Below are 14,207 nucleotides of genomic sequence, written 5' to 3'. Positions count from 1 at the left end.
AGAGACACAGAGAAGACTGCTGACAAAGGAATTGCTGAATAAAGTCATTTATTTTTGTTTTCTTCACTTACAAAAAGTGTTCCCATCACTTTATATAACCCAGATTGCACGTCTGATGCCAGATGAAGTATTCTGATGACGACTTTCATGGACCTTGACACTGTTATTTACTTGGCAGTCAGTGGGACATTCACAGGCCTCCTGGTTTTCATCCAAAATATCTTAAATTGTGTTCCGAAGACAAACTGAGCTTTTACGGGTTTGGAACAACATGGGGGTAAGTGATTAATAACAAAATTTTCATTTTCGGATGGAGTATCCCTTTAAAAGAGCAGTGATGTTGCTGTTACAGTATGATAAATCAGTTTGCTTTAACTCAATTTCCTGTGGTTAGCTTGGTGCAATTTACTTGGAAAGTACCTTGGACAGTCTGGCAAACTGCTCTGTTTTGTGCAGAACTGTTGACTGTGGCACATTTGCAGTCTGCTAGAAGCCTGACTTAAAGGTGTCTTGTGTTTCAGTTAGTAATATGAAACATGCAAAACACTTCTCTCTCCCTTACTGTTAAACTGCTGGTATATGACTTTGATAAACTGCAAGAAACATAGTACTGTTCATGCATATACAGTGCTGGCGACACAATTTGAATATCAAAGCTACTTGGTCAATGTCTATAATCATTCTTCACATTTTGAATATCTTTCTATCAAAAAGGTGTCTTTGTTAATGTGAGTGTCTAATTCATGTATTCATCTAAATTTATGAAATAACAAGAGATTATATCTTGCAGACAACATTTCCACTGTGGCAGTAGAGAACTATTTTAAGATCTGACCTAAAATGTCCTATAAAAAGCATATGCATATTTTTATCCCAGAGTCACCTCAACATTAGCAACATTAATTTAAGAGCTCATATTTTCAAGTGACAATCATAGAAACAGGATTTAAGCTTTATCACAGATACATAACTAAACAGTAAGCTTTGAAGCTTCTTGATCCAAAAACACAAATCAAAGTTGTTTAATGTAAGAAATTTATATGAGAAAGGAGGCAATAAAATGATCTGCATCCCTGAAGGCCATTTCACACCGTACACATAAGAGGTGATATATATAGTTTAGAAACATTAGGATATTTAAATGTTTTTAATGAAGTCTCCTATACAATATAAGCAATATATCTTATGCGATATAACTTATGCAATATATATATATATATATATATATATATATATATATATATATATATATATATATATATATATACATATATATACATATATATATATATATATATATATATATATATATATATATATATATATATATATATATATATACATATATACATACATATATATATATACATATATACATACATATATATATATATACATATATACATACATATATATATATATACATATATACATACATATATATATATATATATATATACATATATACATATATATATTATATATATATATATATATATATATATATACATATACATATATACATATATATATATATATATATACACACATATACATTTATACATATATATACAAAAAAACAGTAATAACAACAATGTCTACTACACTTTGAACTAAATATTTTCTATTTGAATATATTTTAAAATGTAATTTATTGCTGAGATACAAAACTTAATTTTTAGCATCATTATTCCAGTTTTCAGTGCCACATGATCCTTCAGAAATGATTGTTACATTCCGATTTGCTACATGGGCTCTACTCAATTGCCAAGCCCAAAGACATGTGCCTGCGTACTAGTTCTGCATGGAAGCATGACGAAAGGACAGGACAGGTCCCCCATCTCCCTGCACTTTCTGCCTGCATCAGAGTCTCTGCCAACCTGCTGAAACCCGTTGACTGAAAAGCTGGGTCTCTGTATACATCATTGCCAGTGGCACAGCGATAGGGCACAGAGACTGCCACCTTAATGCCAAGACACATTCAACATGCCAGCAGCGTAAAGTAATGCCAAATCTCTGCTCACTCCACCCTGACGTACTCACACCCATCACCCTCTAATCCCTCAGCATTAAAACCACATTATTAGGAAGACAATGAATAACTGAACAATGAGACAAAAATGTCTATCGTGTTATTGTTGTTGAGTCAAGCTGAAATTTCATAATAGACAGGCAATGACAAATTCCTGAGTGCAGAACAACAAGTCTGTATCATTCAAGAGTGAAATGGTTTCTAGAACATGTGCGCTATCAGACATCCTCCAGCAATTTGTGTTTGATTTCCAACATGACAGAGACTCAGCATTGCCTTATCACTATGACAGAAAACAGAACAACAATAGTACTTCCACTTTCCATGGTTTCTACAAAAAGAGGGTGGACCAGTAGAAAACAATGATATTTCATAAAGTAATTCCTTTGGGTACAGTGCAAACCTCTTTTGTTGATTTTAAACTGTAGTGTTATGTAATAATAATGTTCTTTCAAGCTATTTACGGTAGTAGACTGTACCAGAGGGAGAATCAAAACAGTCTGGTTAACAATTATTGTTTAAAAGAGTAATATTCAATTCAATAATGAAATAAATAAATAAATAAATGACAGTAAAATATCTGGCTGTTCCCACTGCTAACTGCATCCATCATAACATTTCTAAAGACAATGTGCCAAGAAGATAAATGAAAGATGTCAATTACGGTTATCAGCCCATTGTTTGCGGACAGGCAGAGATTGATTCTGAATCCTGCATCATCATCTACTACTATCAACTATTACTTTTGAAAAATATCTTTAAAATCATATGCACGCATTTTGAGACTGCATGACCTGATGCATTTTTAAAGTCACAATGAAACTGAAGTAGCAACTGAAGTAGTAGATTTTTTTCTTTTGTATACTGCTATGTATATCTAAGTGTAACAGATTATTGAAAAAGAAAAATGTGGATTGGATCTATGCATCAGTTATTTATTGGATTTGGAGATTTGGCCACTGCAATCAAATGTGGATACAGATGAATAAAAAAGTTGCAGGGATGATGTATTTTTGTAAGCCAACACCAGAAACAAATTAGCATTTCATTTTAGCATTTCTGGTTCTATCATCCTGAAGTCATCATTTCAAATGGTTGAAATAAGATCTGTGGTTAACACAAGCTCAAGATATTTTTATGTTTTTTTGTCTCCGACTTAAAAAGCTCAGGCCTGGGGCTAAACATAGGAAACTGACACAATGCAAAGAAATAAGAATGACGTCTCAAACAAGCCTCTGATTCAGTCTGTGAAATAAGGTTTGTGGTTAACACAATCTCAATATATTTTTACATTTTATTCTACAAACCCGATTCCAAAAAAGCTGGGACACTGTACAAATTGTGAGCAAAAAAGGAATGGAATAATTTACAAATCTCATAAACTTATATTTTATTCTATTCACAATAGAATATAGATAACATATTAAATGTTGAAAGTGAGTCATTTTGAAATGTCATGCCAAATATTGGCTCATTTTGGATTTCATGAGAGCTACACATTCCAAAAAAGTTGGGACAGGTAGCAATAAGAGGCCTGAAATGTTGAATGTACATATAAGGAACAGCTGGAGGACCAATTTGCAACTTATTAGGTCAATTGGCAACATGATTGGGTATAAAAAGAGCCTCTCAGAGTGGCAGTGTCTCTCAGAAGTCAAGATGGGCAGAGGATCACCAATTCCCCCAATGCTGCGGCGAAAAATAGTGGAGCAATATCAGAAAAGAGTTTCTCAGAGAAAAATTGCAAAGAGTTTGAAGTTCTAGAACAATCTCTGTGCGTAAGGGTCAAGGCCGGAAAACCATACTGGATGTCCGTGATCTTCGGGCCCTTAGATGGCACTGCATCACATACAGGAATGCTACTGTAATGGAAATCACAACATGGGCTCGGTGAACACAATCCACCGTGCCATTCGCCGTTGCCGGCTAAAACTCTATAGGTCAATAAAGAAGCCATATCTAAACATGATCCAGAAGTGCAGGCATTTTCTCTGGGTCAAGGCTCATTTAAATTGGACTGTGGCAAAGTGGAAAACTGTTTTGTGGTCAGACAAATCAAAATTTGAAGTTCTTTTTGGAAAACTGGGACACCATGTTATACGGACTAAAGAGGACAAGGACAACCCAAGTTGTTATCAGCGCTCAGTTCAGAAGCCTGCATCTCTGATGGTATAGGGTTGCATGAGTGTGTGTGGCATGGGCAGCTTACACATCTGGAAAGGCACCATCAATGCTGAAAGGTATATCCAAGTTCTAGAACAACATATGCTCCCATCCAGACGTCGTCTCTTTCAGGGAAGACCTTGCATTTTCCAACATGACAATGCCAGACCACATACTGCATCAATTACAACATCATGGCTCCGTAGAAGGAGGATCCGGTACTGAAATGGCCAGCCTGCAGTTCAGATCTTTCACCCATAGAAAACATTTGGAGCATCATAAAGAGGAAAGATGCGACAAAGAAGACCTAAGACAGTTGAGCAACTAAAAGTCTGTATTAGACAAGAATGGGTCAACAATCCTATTCCTAAACTTGAGCAACTTGTCTCCTCAGTCCCCAGACATTTGCAGACTGTTACAAAAAGAAGAGGGGATGCCACACAGTGGTAAACATGGCCTTGTGCCAACTTTTTTGAGATGTGTTGATGCCATGAAATTTAAAATCAACTTATTTTTCCCTTAAAATGATACATTTTCTCAGTTTAAACATTTGATATGTCATATGTCATGTTGTATTATGAATAAAATATTGAAAATTGAAACTTACACATCATTGCATTTTGTTTTTATTCACAATTTGTACAGCGTCCCAACTTTTTTGGAATCGGGTTTGTATGATATATACTGTATTGCATCAGTAACACTGCCTTGTTATATTTTTAAAGCTGTTACTTGTCTTGAAAAAGGCAGTTGCTTACAAGTGGCTAAGTAAGCAGTAAGGTACAAGAGGCCGTGCTGTATGAGTAAGTCTGCTTCATGTCGTGCTTAACAACACCCTTCATCCATGACTAATTCACAATATAGCACACCTCGAGTACTTTACTGCTTTTATAAAATAGTTACCACACAATACAAATATTAAAGCCAAAATGTATTGATATGTTAATTTTTTTAAGTAACAAATTAAAGGGGTCATATGATGAGATTTCAAGTTTTCCTTTCTCTTTGGAGTGTTACAAGCTGATTGTGCATAGACAAGATCCCTGAAGTTGCAAAGACTAAAGTCTCAAAACCAAAGAGATATTCTTTATCAAAGTTAAGACTCTGCCACACCCCCAAAAATGGCTCATTCAAACACGCCCCCACATATCTATGTCATTATGTGGAAATATTTGCCTAATGCCACCCAAATGTTTACACAAGGAAAGAAGGCGTGGTTTCAGTAACCGTAGTTAGTGTTGAAGCAGCCATGTCAGGGAGATGTTGTGTGTATCTAGGCGAAAAGCAAAAGCATTTAGGAAGCTTTAAGATTACTTACAACAGAACATATGGACGACCGTTTCGTGAACCTAGGAGAGGAGGTAATTCTGACTTTGCTATGACAATCTGGCGCTTCTGAATCAGTATGTTTTGTTATTAGGTTAAGTATTTGCTATTGACTGTTCAAATGCAGAGTTTTGCGCGTTGTGTGTGTGTGTGTGTGTGTGTGTGTGTGTGTGTGTGTGTGTGTGTGTGTGTGTGTGTGTGAGAGAGAGAGAGACAGACAGGATCACATCACATATTCAGCTGTTTTAACCGTCCGTGGCTTGTGTACTGCAAATATATACTAGCTTCATCACTGTGTCTGTCACGCAACTCTGAACTGAGGGTAAAACTATGGACATTATTAACTGCCTTTACATATATTTTGAAAGATGAAGCTCGCAATTATGGAAAGGGGCATTACATTTCCGATGATTGCTTGTGGTGTTCGGCCAATCACAATGCACTGGGTCAGTTGGCCAATCAGAGCAGACTGTGCTTGTCGGAAGGAGGTACTTTGTAGAAAACGACGCGTTTGAGAGAGGCAGTTTTTGATGTACAGTATTTGAAAAATAATGTGTTTTTTGAACATTAAAGCATGTAAACATATTCTGTTACACCAAATACACAAAATAATGATCTTTAAAAAAGCATCACATGACCCCTTTAACATTGACTCCCCCCACCGACAATTCCTCCCGGACCTGAAACTCGAACCTGGCTGCAACTTTTAATTGGGTTACAATCTGACTCTCTAACCAACAGGCAACGACTGCCCCAAAGGATGAGGTCCCACCAAGTAAACAGTAAAACTGTTTGCACTACAAACCAGTGTGTTCATAATTGAGATAATATATTAAAATAACATGGTAAGACACAATAGTTTGCAATAGCAATTGCAACGAGCTGTTTTGTACAGCTAAAAATAGCTGGAAGCGAATGACACCAGAAGCCTCGCATATTAAATTTACAAATGGCCGCACCCGCTCTTATGGGACAAATAAGGTGGATATGAGATTTTCTCACACACATACATCTGCTTATCTCTCAGCAAGAGAAAGCATCTGTTTCCCGTCTTTTAGTTTAAAACTGATTTTAGACTGATTCACGGCACAGCACATGTTTGTGAGTGTCTTTATTACAGTGTAAACTGATGGACATACTGTACCATACCTGAAACAGAAAATTAATAAATACAGTAATATTCACTCCGCACTTCGGAAACTGTGGGCTTCCACACAAATACAAGCACACATCAACGTATCTCCCACATGAGAAGAGTTTCTTTGACTAGGGAGGGGCGTGGCCTCAATATTAAATGTGAACAACCCAACATAACAGCACTGGGGTCACTCATAATTCATTACATAAATAATAAACAGTTAATTTTGCTGAAATACTGTACATAATGCATGGGTGGTTGCTAAGGGTACTGTGCAGAGATACAGGGAACAGTAAGGTGAAACGGTCATAGCCGTGCTTTATCATGAATAAAACACAGCTGTTGACCAATCAGAATCAAGGACTGGAACTAACCATTTTATAAATGAAAATACAGAGGTTGTCTGGGATATTACACGTCGTCACACCAAACAGGTAAACTCATGTACTCACTATAGTCCACTTTTCACTGCCTTGTGTTAAAATCACGCTCTTGCAAAATATTTGAATTCAAACTTTTATTGGAAAATGTTTTTTAAATTAAGACTGAAATGTTGACATTGAAGTCACGCGGCTGTGGTGTAGTTCATTTATAGCCTACGTTTAACTTTTTACTTTTTATTTAGGCTTCAACATTCAAGATGTGTTTATTTGTAAAGATTATCATGATGAACAAAATGTATAAGAATCATTAACTTATTTTCTGTAATAGTCCAAAAGCCAATAGTAAAATTCTTTACCTTTACCAGCTTTTTGTCGAGGGAACCAGGGTGATACCAAGTTACAGGTTGACCAACAAAACTGTCATCACTGTAGCACTAGCTTGTGCATGTCACTAGAGAGAAATCCAACACTGTAAGGTCCGGTAAAATCAAAAATGAAATGTATGAATTTTCATTTCTGGCCTTAAAGTATATTAACTATAAAAAGACTACAATGCATCATTTTGTTTTATAGCACTCTTAAACTGACCTTTTGAGACTGCTGCATTTGAAGCTTTGCCTAATATCACTTATTTCCTTTTATCTTATTAAAACAGCCAATCTCACAGGAGCAATAAGGTGGTCATTAATACACGTCATACAGCCATCTACATGTTTCTGCTTAGTACTGCATCTAAATACAAGTGAATTGAGCAGGCATAAAGTAAAGAGTTGAGGTTAGATGAACCAGATAAGATTTGTTTAGTTATGTCACGTGACACGTCTGCCAAATGACATTTGCAAACACTGCCCCAGCATTTTTGCATTACATTTTAGAGTTCTTAAAGGGGTCATGAACTGAGAAATCAAAATTCCCTTGAACTTTACACATATAAGCGGTCATAAAAACATCCTGTAAGTTTCAGAACTCAAAACTTTCTTGTTAGTCTAAAAACAGCTTATATTGAAGGCAATCTGCTGAAACAACAGGTTGTGGAATGTACCACTTTATGATGTAACAGTGTGGCTAAACCCCGCCTCCGAAGAAGAAGATCAACATCTGCTTCGACATCGCTGCAGCATGCGAAAGATGTAGACTGTCAAACATACACAACTGTTAGCCAATCACAGCAGTGGGTGTTTACTTCCGAGTCTACAATCCGCCATACCTATTTCAGACAGAGCGTTCCGATGAGGTGGGTCAAAACAGGACAAAAAAATAGTGCATTACTTCTAAATTATTATGGTTTTTGATGTAGAAATCTTGATAACATTATAAATGGACCTCAGAGAACAGTACAAAATAATAAAAAGGCAGTTAATGGCCCCTTTAAATATATATTCATATTGAAAGCTATACAAAGATGTGCACAAGCTGTGTGTGCTTACAGAGATTAAATAAAGATACTGGCTCTTTTAGCTCATGGGGGAAGTCCAGACTGCCTAGAGTCAAGCTCAGTGCTGAGGCTAAACATAGGAAACTGACACAATGCCCAGGAATGAGTATGATGTCTGAAGCAAGCAAATGAGTCAGTCTGTGAAGGAGGGTGGAGAGACTCCTTCTCAAAATGGACAATTACAGCTGCTTCTGGGATAATCTAATTTAAAAATTTAAATGCTACATGGCCTGTGTGCTGATAAAATATATTATATTTTTAACCTTAAACAAATAAAGATGGATTTGAACAAAACATTGTCATGTGGGAATACTGATATTGTGTTCTATATAGAAAAAAACCCAATGACCAAGACGTTAATCAAGCACTCTGAGTAAACAAACTTCTACCATTTCTCACACATGTTTTCTTAAGGCGTATTTGGAAATAGTTTGAAGCATTTTGATGGCTCGTTTGTCAATGGAAAAAAACCCAGGGATAAGTTTAGTTTAACGCTGTATCTATCTGTCAAAATAAATCTGAGCAATCTCTACATCTTCCAGTCCCACATTTTTTTTATGACAGTTGTGTTGATTTGGTTTCCAAACATCAGAATTTCCATAAGCTGGGACCAAACCAAACAAGTGTACCCCTTTGAGACTGTCCCCATGATGTATTGTGGCTTTCTGGGAAATTATTGTTTCCTTTCCAAATATGGTCTGAGCACACACAGACATCAGAGATGTCCCAAGGGTATGGAGGACATGGCTGGACAAATCTCTTCCTTATCAAAGATGCTATATAGAGCAGCATTCAACTCTATAAAAAAGATGAAGACTTTGATATCCTCACTTCCTGTAATACTAAAGAGGTATAACTCTCAGATATCTAAAACAGATTGTTGTTATCCTGGATTCTGTTATCTACATCCATAATTATTTTTGCCAACAGAAGCACTTGTTTTGTCAGGAACTAGGCTGGTTCTTTGAGTCAAAGTATGCTATTTGATAAAATTACATATAAATTAAAACTTCCTTATTTTTTTCATGTAGTAACATAATTTGCTGTACTGCATTGTAAATAGTCTACATTCAAAATGAGAGGAAAGCATAGAGTGACATAGCAGTATACTTAAAGTATGATGTAAAGTTCACTTAAAGAAAACTTATGAGTATACTTGCAGTATAAAACTACTAAACTAGTTTACTGAGACTATACTTCAAAGTGTACAAAGTATTTAATTAGTCAACTATCATCCATCCATCTACTTCCGCTTATCTGTCTAGTCAACTATCAGTATACCTATAAGTTCACTTTTAGTATAATTGCAGTACAAACTACAAACATAGAGGTAAACTAGTTGTGTACTCAAAGTTCGCTACTGTTATACTTAAAGTATACTTAAAAGTATACTTTAATATACTAGAAAGTGGGCCAATTTAGTCCCAAGGAGTATTAAAACAGTACTACTAGAACACTGATATTTGTATACTTACTACATAAAGTATACTTAAAATATACTTGAACTTTACTTAAGTATACTTAATAAAATAAACTTGAAGTAGGCTATAAGGGAAGGACAAGACTTTGACATGACATGCTCTCTTTGTGTAAACATTAAAGAGGTTCTCATCAAAAATATCTCTCAGATATCTAAAATATATTGTTCTTGTCCTGGATGTTTTTGTTAGCATCCATTATTATTTTTTGCTGCATAACAACCCTTGTTTTGTTAGGGAATATATCTTTGATTGCTCTTATTTAATAAAACATTTTTAGTACGTTTCGTTATTTTTTCATGCTGTATTTTTTATATATAAAAACAATAATCTGTGGCTTACTATAGGCCTATTATTAAAGCTACATAATATGAGGAACGTTAAAAAATTAAAACAAAGAGAAAATGAAGCCTTTTGACATTACGTAAATATTAAAGAGGTTATCGTAAAATATATCTCTCAGATAACTGAAATATATTCCTCTTGTCCTGGATTCTGCAACCTAATTTTTCTTTCTGTCTATCGCTGGAGCAGATCTCTCTCATAAGTGAACTACTGCGAGAAATGTAAAACCAGGAGTGGATCTCGAGCAGAATGATTCAGAACGTACTGAGCGGGTACGTCAAATCGCTGCCGCTCCTTTCCACTCATACGCGGTTCCCGAGCGGCTTAACTCCGTTCAGTACAATACAATACTTTGTCACTCACAAAGCTCAATGCTGTTGCTCTTAATGGAACTATTTCCATTGGTGTTGAGGAAATATCCACTCTAACAGCTGTCTGAAACACGTTTTCTTTATTATTTACTTTTTCATAGAACTGTTGAATAAAAGCAATATCACACTCGCTATCTGAATATCAGGAGAGCTAATCGCCGAATTAGGCTACAGCAGTGTTGATAAAGAGTCCAACGGTACTTTTGCTCGTGTGATATTGCTTAAATAGTGTTTTTACTGATGATGATTTAAAATGACTTACGTACAGTTACTGGCCAGCTTATTTATTTCTCAGAGCCTGACAGCTATAATCTCTGTTTACGTCTGCTGAGGCAGCTGCTTCATTGCATGAACACTCAGTGATGTTCACTTCTTTTCACCTATTTTCTTTTTCTTTGAACTTAGGGCATGGCATGTTATTAGAATGAATGACTGAAGATCATTATATGATTGTCACTCACATCCGTATCACGTTTTTTGCCATGCACTACGTTGCACTCAAGTGCAGGAAGGTTGAAGAAAAGGAATAGCGCAGACCAAATGAGCCGAACCTTGAGCCAAATAGTTCAGAAAGGTAAATACGTGATTTCCAGAGCCTGAAGTGTAAAACTATTTTAAAACAAAAGGAAAAGCATCGCTTTACTTACCAAATATGCGCCCACTGTGCCCTGCGCCAACATCAGAGCACATTCCGCCACTAAAAATATCTTAATATTTGCGAAACATGAGGGCTTTTTCTTCATATCATCCCGCTCTGGGTCCTCTGAGCTTCTCTGCTTTTTTACCTGCATCCTGAGCAATGCAACAGCCTAGAAACGCAGCGATAAACTATTGTAAACGAAGAATAAACGCTAAATCAAGCGTCTTTATTTCTCTAGCACAGACTGTTGTTGACAGTCAGACTCTGCGCCGCGTGACAGATTGTAGACTTTTCATTGAAACTCCGCCGATGAATGAAGCCGAGCTAAACTCTCCTCCTGTGCACTCTGTCGCAGAAACGGAGGATAAAACGTCGCTGGTTTTTACTTCAAACATCTTTCTTTTCCTCTGAGACTGTCCGAGCTCCCCTCGTGTTAGTGTTTGCTCGTATTCCGTCACCATCGCTATAGTCCGCGGGCTTGATTCTCCGCCTCGGTCATTATGACTGATATGTGAGCGTTTCTACCGGACAGCTGTCTTGTACAGTAGCGACACACACGTCGGTATAGGCGCTGTGCGGCAGTCGTCGTAAGCTGAATGCTTTACTGACTGCTGTATTCAAAATACTGGCACATGACGCCCATAGCACGTACACGGCTTTGTTTGTGTTTGTTTTTGTTTTTTTTTTGTGCGTAAATACATAAAAAAAAAAAAAATTTGCACGACCATTTAAGCATATTATCGGTCAAACGTTTTTTAATATTTTTAAAAGAAATCTCTTATGCTCTTAGGATGCATATTGATAAAAATGCCTACAGTAGAAACAGTATAGAGTGACATATTACAGTTTAAAATAACTGTTTTCTATTTGAAATATATTTTAAAATGTAATTTAGCTATTCTTATGAAGGTGAAGATGATTTTTCATCAGCTATTCAGTGATCTTCACATACCCTTCAAAACTAATACCTCCTGATTTGGTGCGCACGAACCATTTCTTATTATCAATGTTGAAAACATTTTTTGCTGTTTAATATTTTTATGGAACATTATTTTTTTTTTTATTATCAATCAAAACTTGTGACTGCTAGTGTACACTTGTATGTGTGTGTGTATATATATATATATATATATATATATATATATATATATATATATATATATATATATATATATATATATATATATATATATAAACAGAAAAGAAACATAGGCCTGCTTTAAAGTCACACTTTTTTATATATGTATATTTGTATTGATTTAAAGTCAGCATATTTTATGTTAAAAGTTATTATTTATTAAGTATGTTTTTTTTTGTTTGTGTGTGTGTGTGTGTGTGCTCAACAGAATCATATAGTGATACAGTACAAAATCTCAAGCAGTTCTCATACAGTATATGAGTTTGCACCTGTCACGATACGCTGCTGGAAAGAACGAAGGAGCCATGGATAAACGACACTGTCATTTATTAAATCCAACACATGGGGTAAATCATAACTTGGAAGGGAAGGAAGACACATGTACACAACTGGTAGACCCGACAAAGGAGGAATGCACAGACTGTAACTAAATACATTTATTTACATTTAATCATTTAGCAGAGCTTTTATCCAAAGTGACTTACAAATGATAACAATAGAAGCAATCAGACCAACGAGAGAACATCAACAGTATACAAGTACAATGACAAGTCTCAGTTAGTGTAGCGCAGTAGGCGTTTTTTTTTTTAATACAATTTTTATTTTTTAATTTTTTTTTAGGAGTAGAATAGAATAGAATATTTTTTTTAATTTTTTTTTAGGAGTAGAATAGAATAGAATAGAATAGAAACGCACGTATTTATATGTACATACAAATTCTACTCCCCCTTCACATCTGTTGTAATAATTTTAATTTATATTTTAAGTGACGCTAAAGGGAGCAAGGATATTTCATTTAATTTCACTTGATTCAATTCCTTGATCCTTGTGTCTTTTCCTTGCATCCTTCTTTTGCTTCCTGAAGGGGTGGAGCTAAGACGTGAGGAGAGGAAGTAGGAAAGGAAACAAGGATGCACAAATAAGAATTGAGAAGCACCCTAAGTCTCTTTCCACTTTTCCTTTACCCAGTTCCTTAGACAGCTCACCCTCAGCCACTGTGCAGGGGCGAAGCTCCTCTCCATGCTCTCACTGTCCATGATGCTCTCCCCCGTGGAGAGCTCTGTAGTCAGCTCTCGCACCTGGTCTGACGTCACAGGCTCGGGCTCCGGTGCGATCCTCAGCACTGTCACTCTCTCTGGCAATGGCTCGTTGGTCGCTAATTAAAGGGGTCATATGATGCTATTTCAAGTTTTCCTTTCTCTTTGGAATGTTACAAGCTGATTGTGCATAGATAAGATCCCTGAGGTTGCAAAGGCTAATGTTTTAAAACCAAAGAGATATTCTTTATCAAAATTAAGACTTTGTCACGCCCCCCTAAAATGGCTCATTCTAACATGCCCCCACATGTCTACGTCACGATGTGGAAATATTTGCATAAAGCAGGACAAATGTTCATGCAAAGAAAGAAGGCGTGGTTTCAGTAACAGCAATTAGTGTTGAAGCAGCCATGTCAGGGAGATGCTGTGTTTCTAGGCGAAAGCAAAAGCTCTTTATTTGGCCCTCCGAAAGTAGATGCATTTAGGAATCTTTAAGACTACTTACGACAGAACAGCAACGCATTTTATGGACGACTGTTTCGTGAACCTAGGAGAGGAGGTAATTCTGACTTTGCTACGACAATCTGGCGCTTCTGAAACAGCTACTGAAAGTATGTTTTGTTATTAGTTTAAGTATTTGCTATTGACTGTTCAAATGAAGAGTTTTGCGTTGTGTATGTGTGTGTGTGTAATAATGTCTTTAAAAAGGCATCATATGACC

At 36.0% G+C, this 14,207-nt stretch overlaps 1 protein-coding gene across 1 annotated transcript in view; it reads right to left on the bottom strand.

The window, feature by feature from the left end:
* The window catches only part of LOC109110516 (solute carrier organic anion transporter family member 3A1-like), a 47,511-nt gene extending 35,602 nt beyond the window's left edge, over positions 1-11,909 (bottom strand). Inside the window, exon 1 of the mRNA XM_042775183.1 lies at positions 11,319-11,909. Coding sequence (XP_042631117.1) covers positions 11,319-11,462 — 144 coding nt within the window. The 5' untranslated portion in view covers positions 11,463-11,909. The remainder of the gene's footprint in view (positions 1-11,318) is intronic.
* Between the last annotated feature and the right edge of the window lie 2,298 nt (positions 11,910-14,207).

The sequence above is a fragment of the Cyprinus carpio genome, chromosome A18 (assembly GCF_018340385.1).
Source record: "Cyprinus carpio isolate SPL01 chromosome A18, ASM1834038v1, whole genome shotgun sequence".
In the NCBI taxonomy this organism is placed as follows: Eukaryota; Metazoa; Chordata; class Actinopteri; order Cypriniformes; family Cyprinidae; genus Cyprinus; species Cyprinus carpio.
Note: the sequence above shows the minus strand (reverse complement) of the source record. Positions and strands in the feature narration are given on the sequence as shown.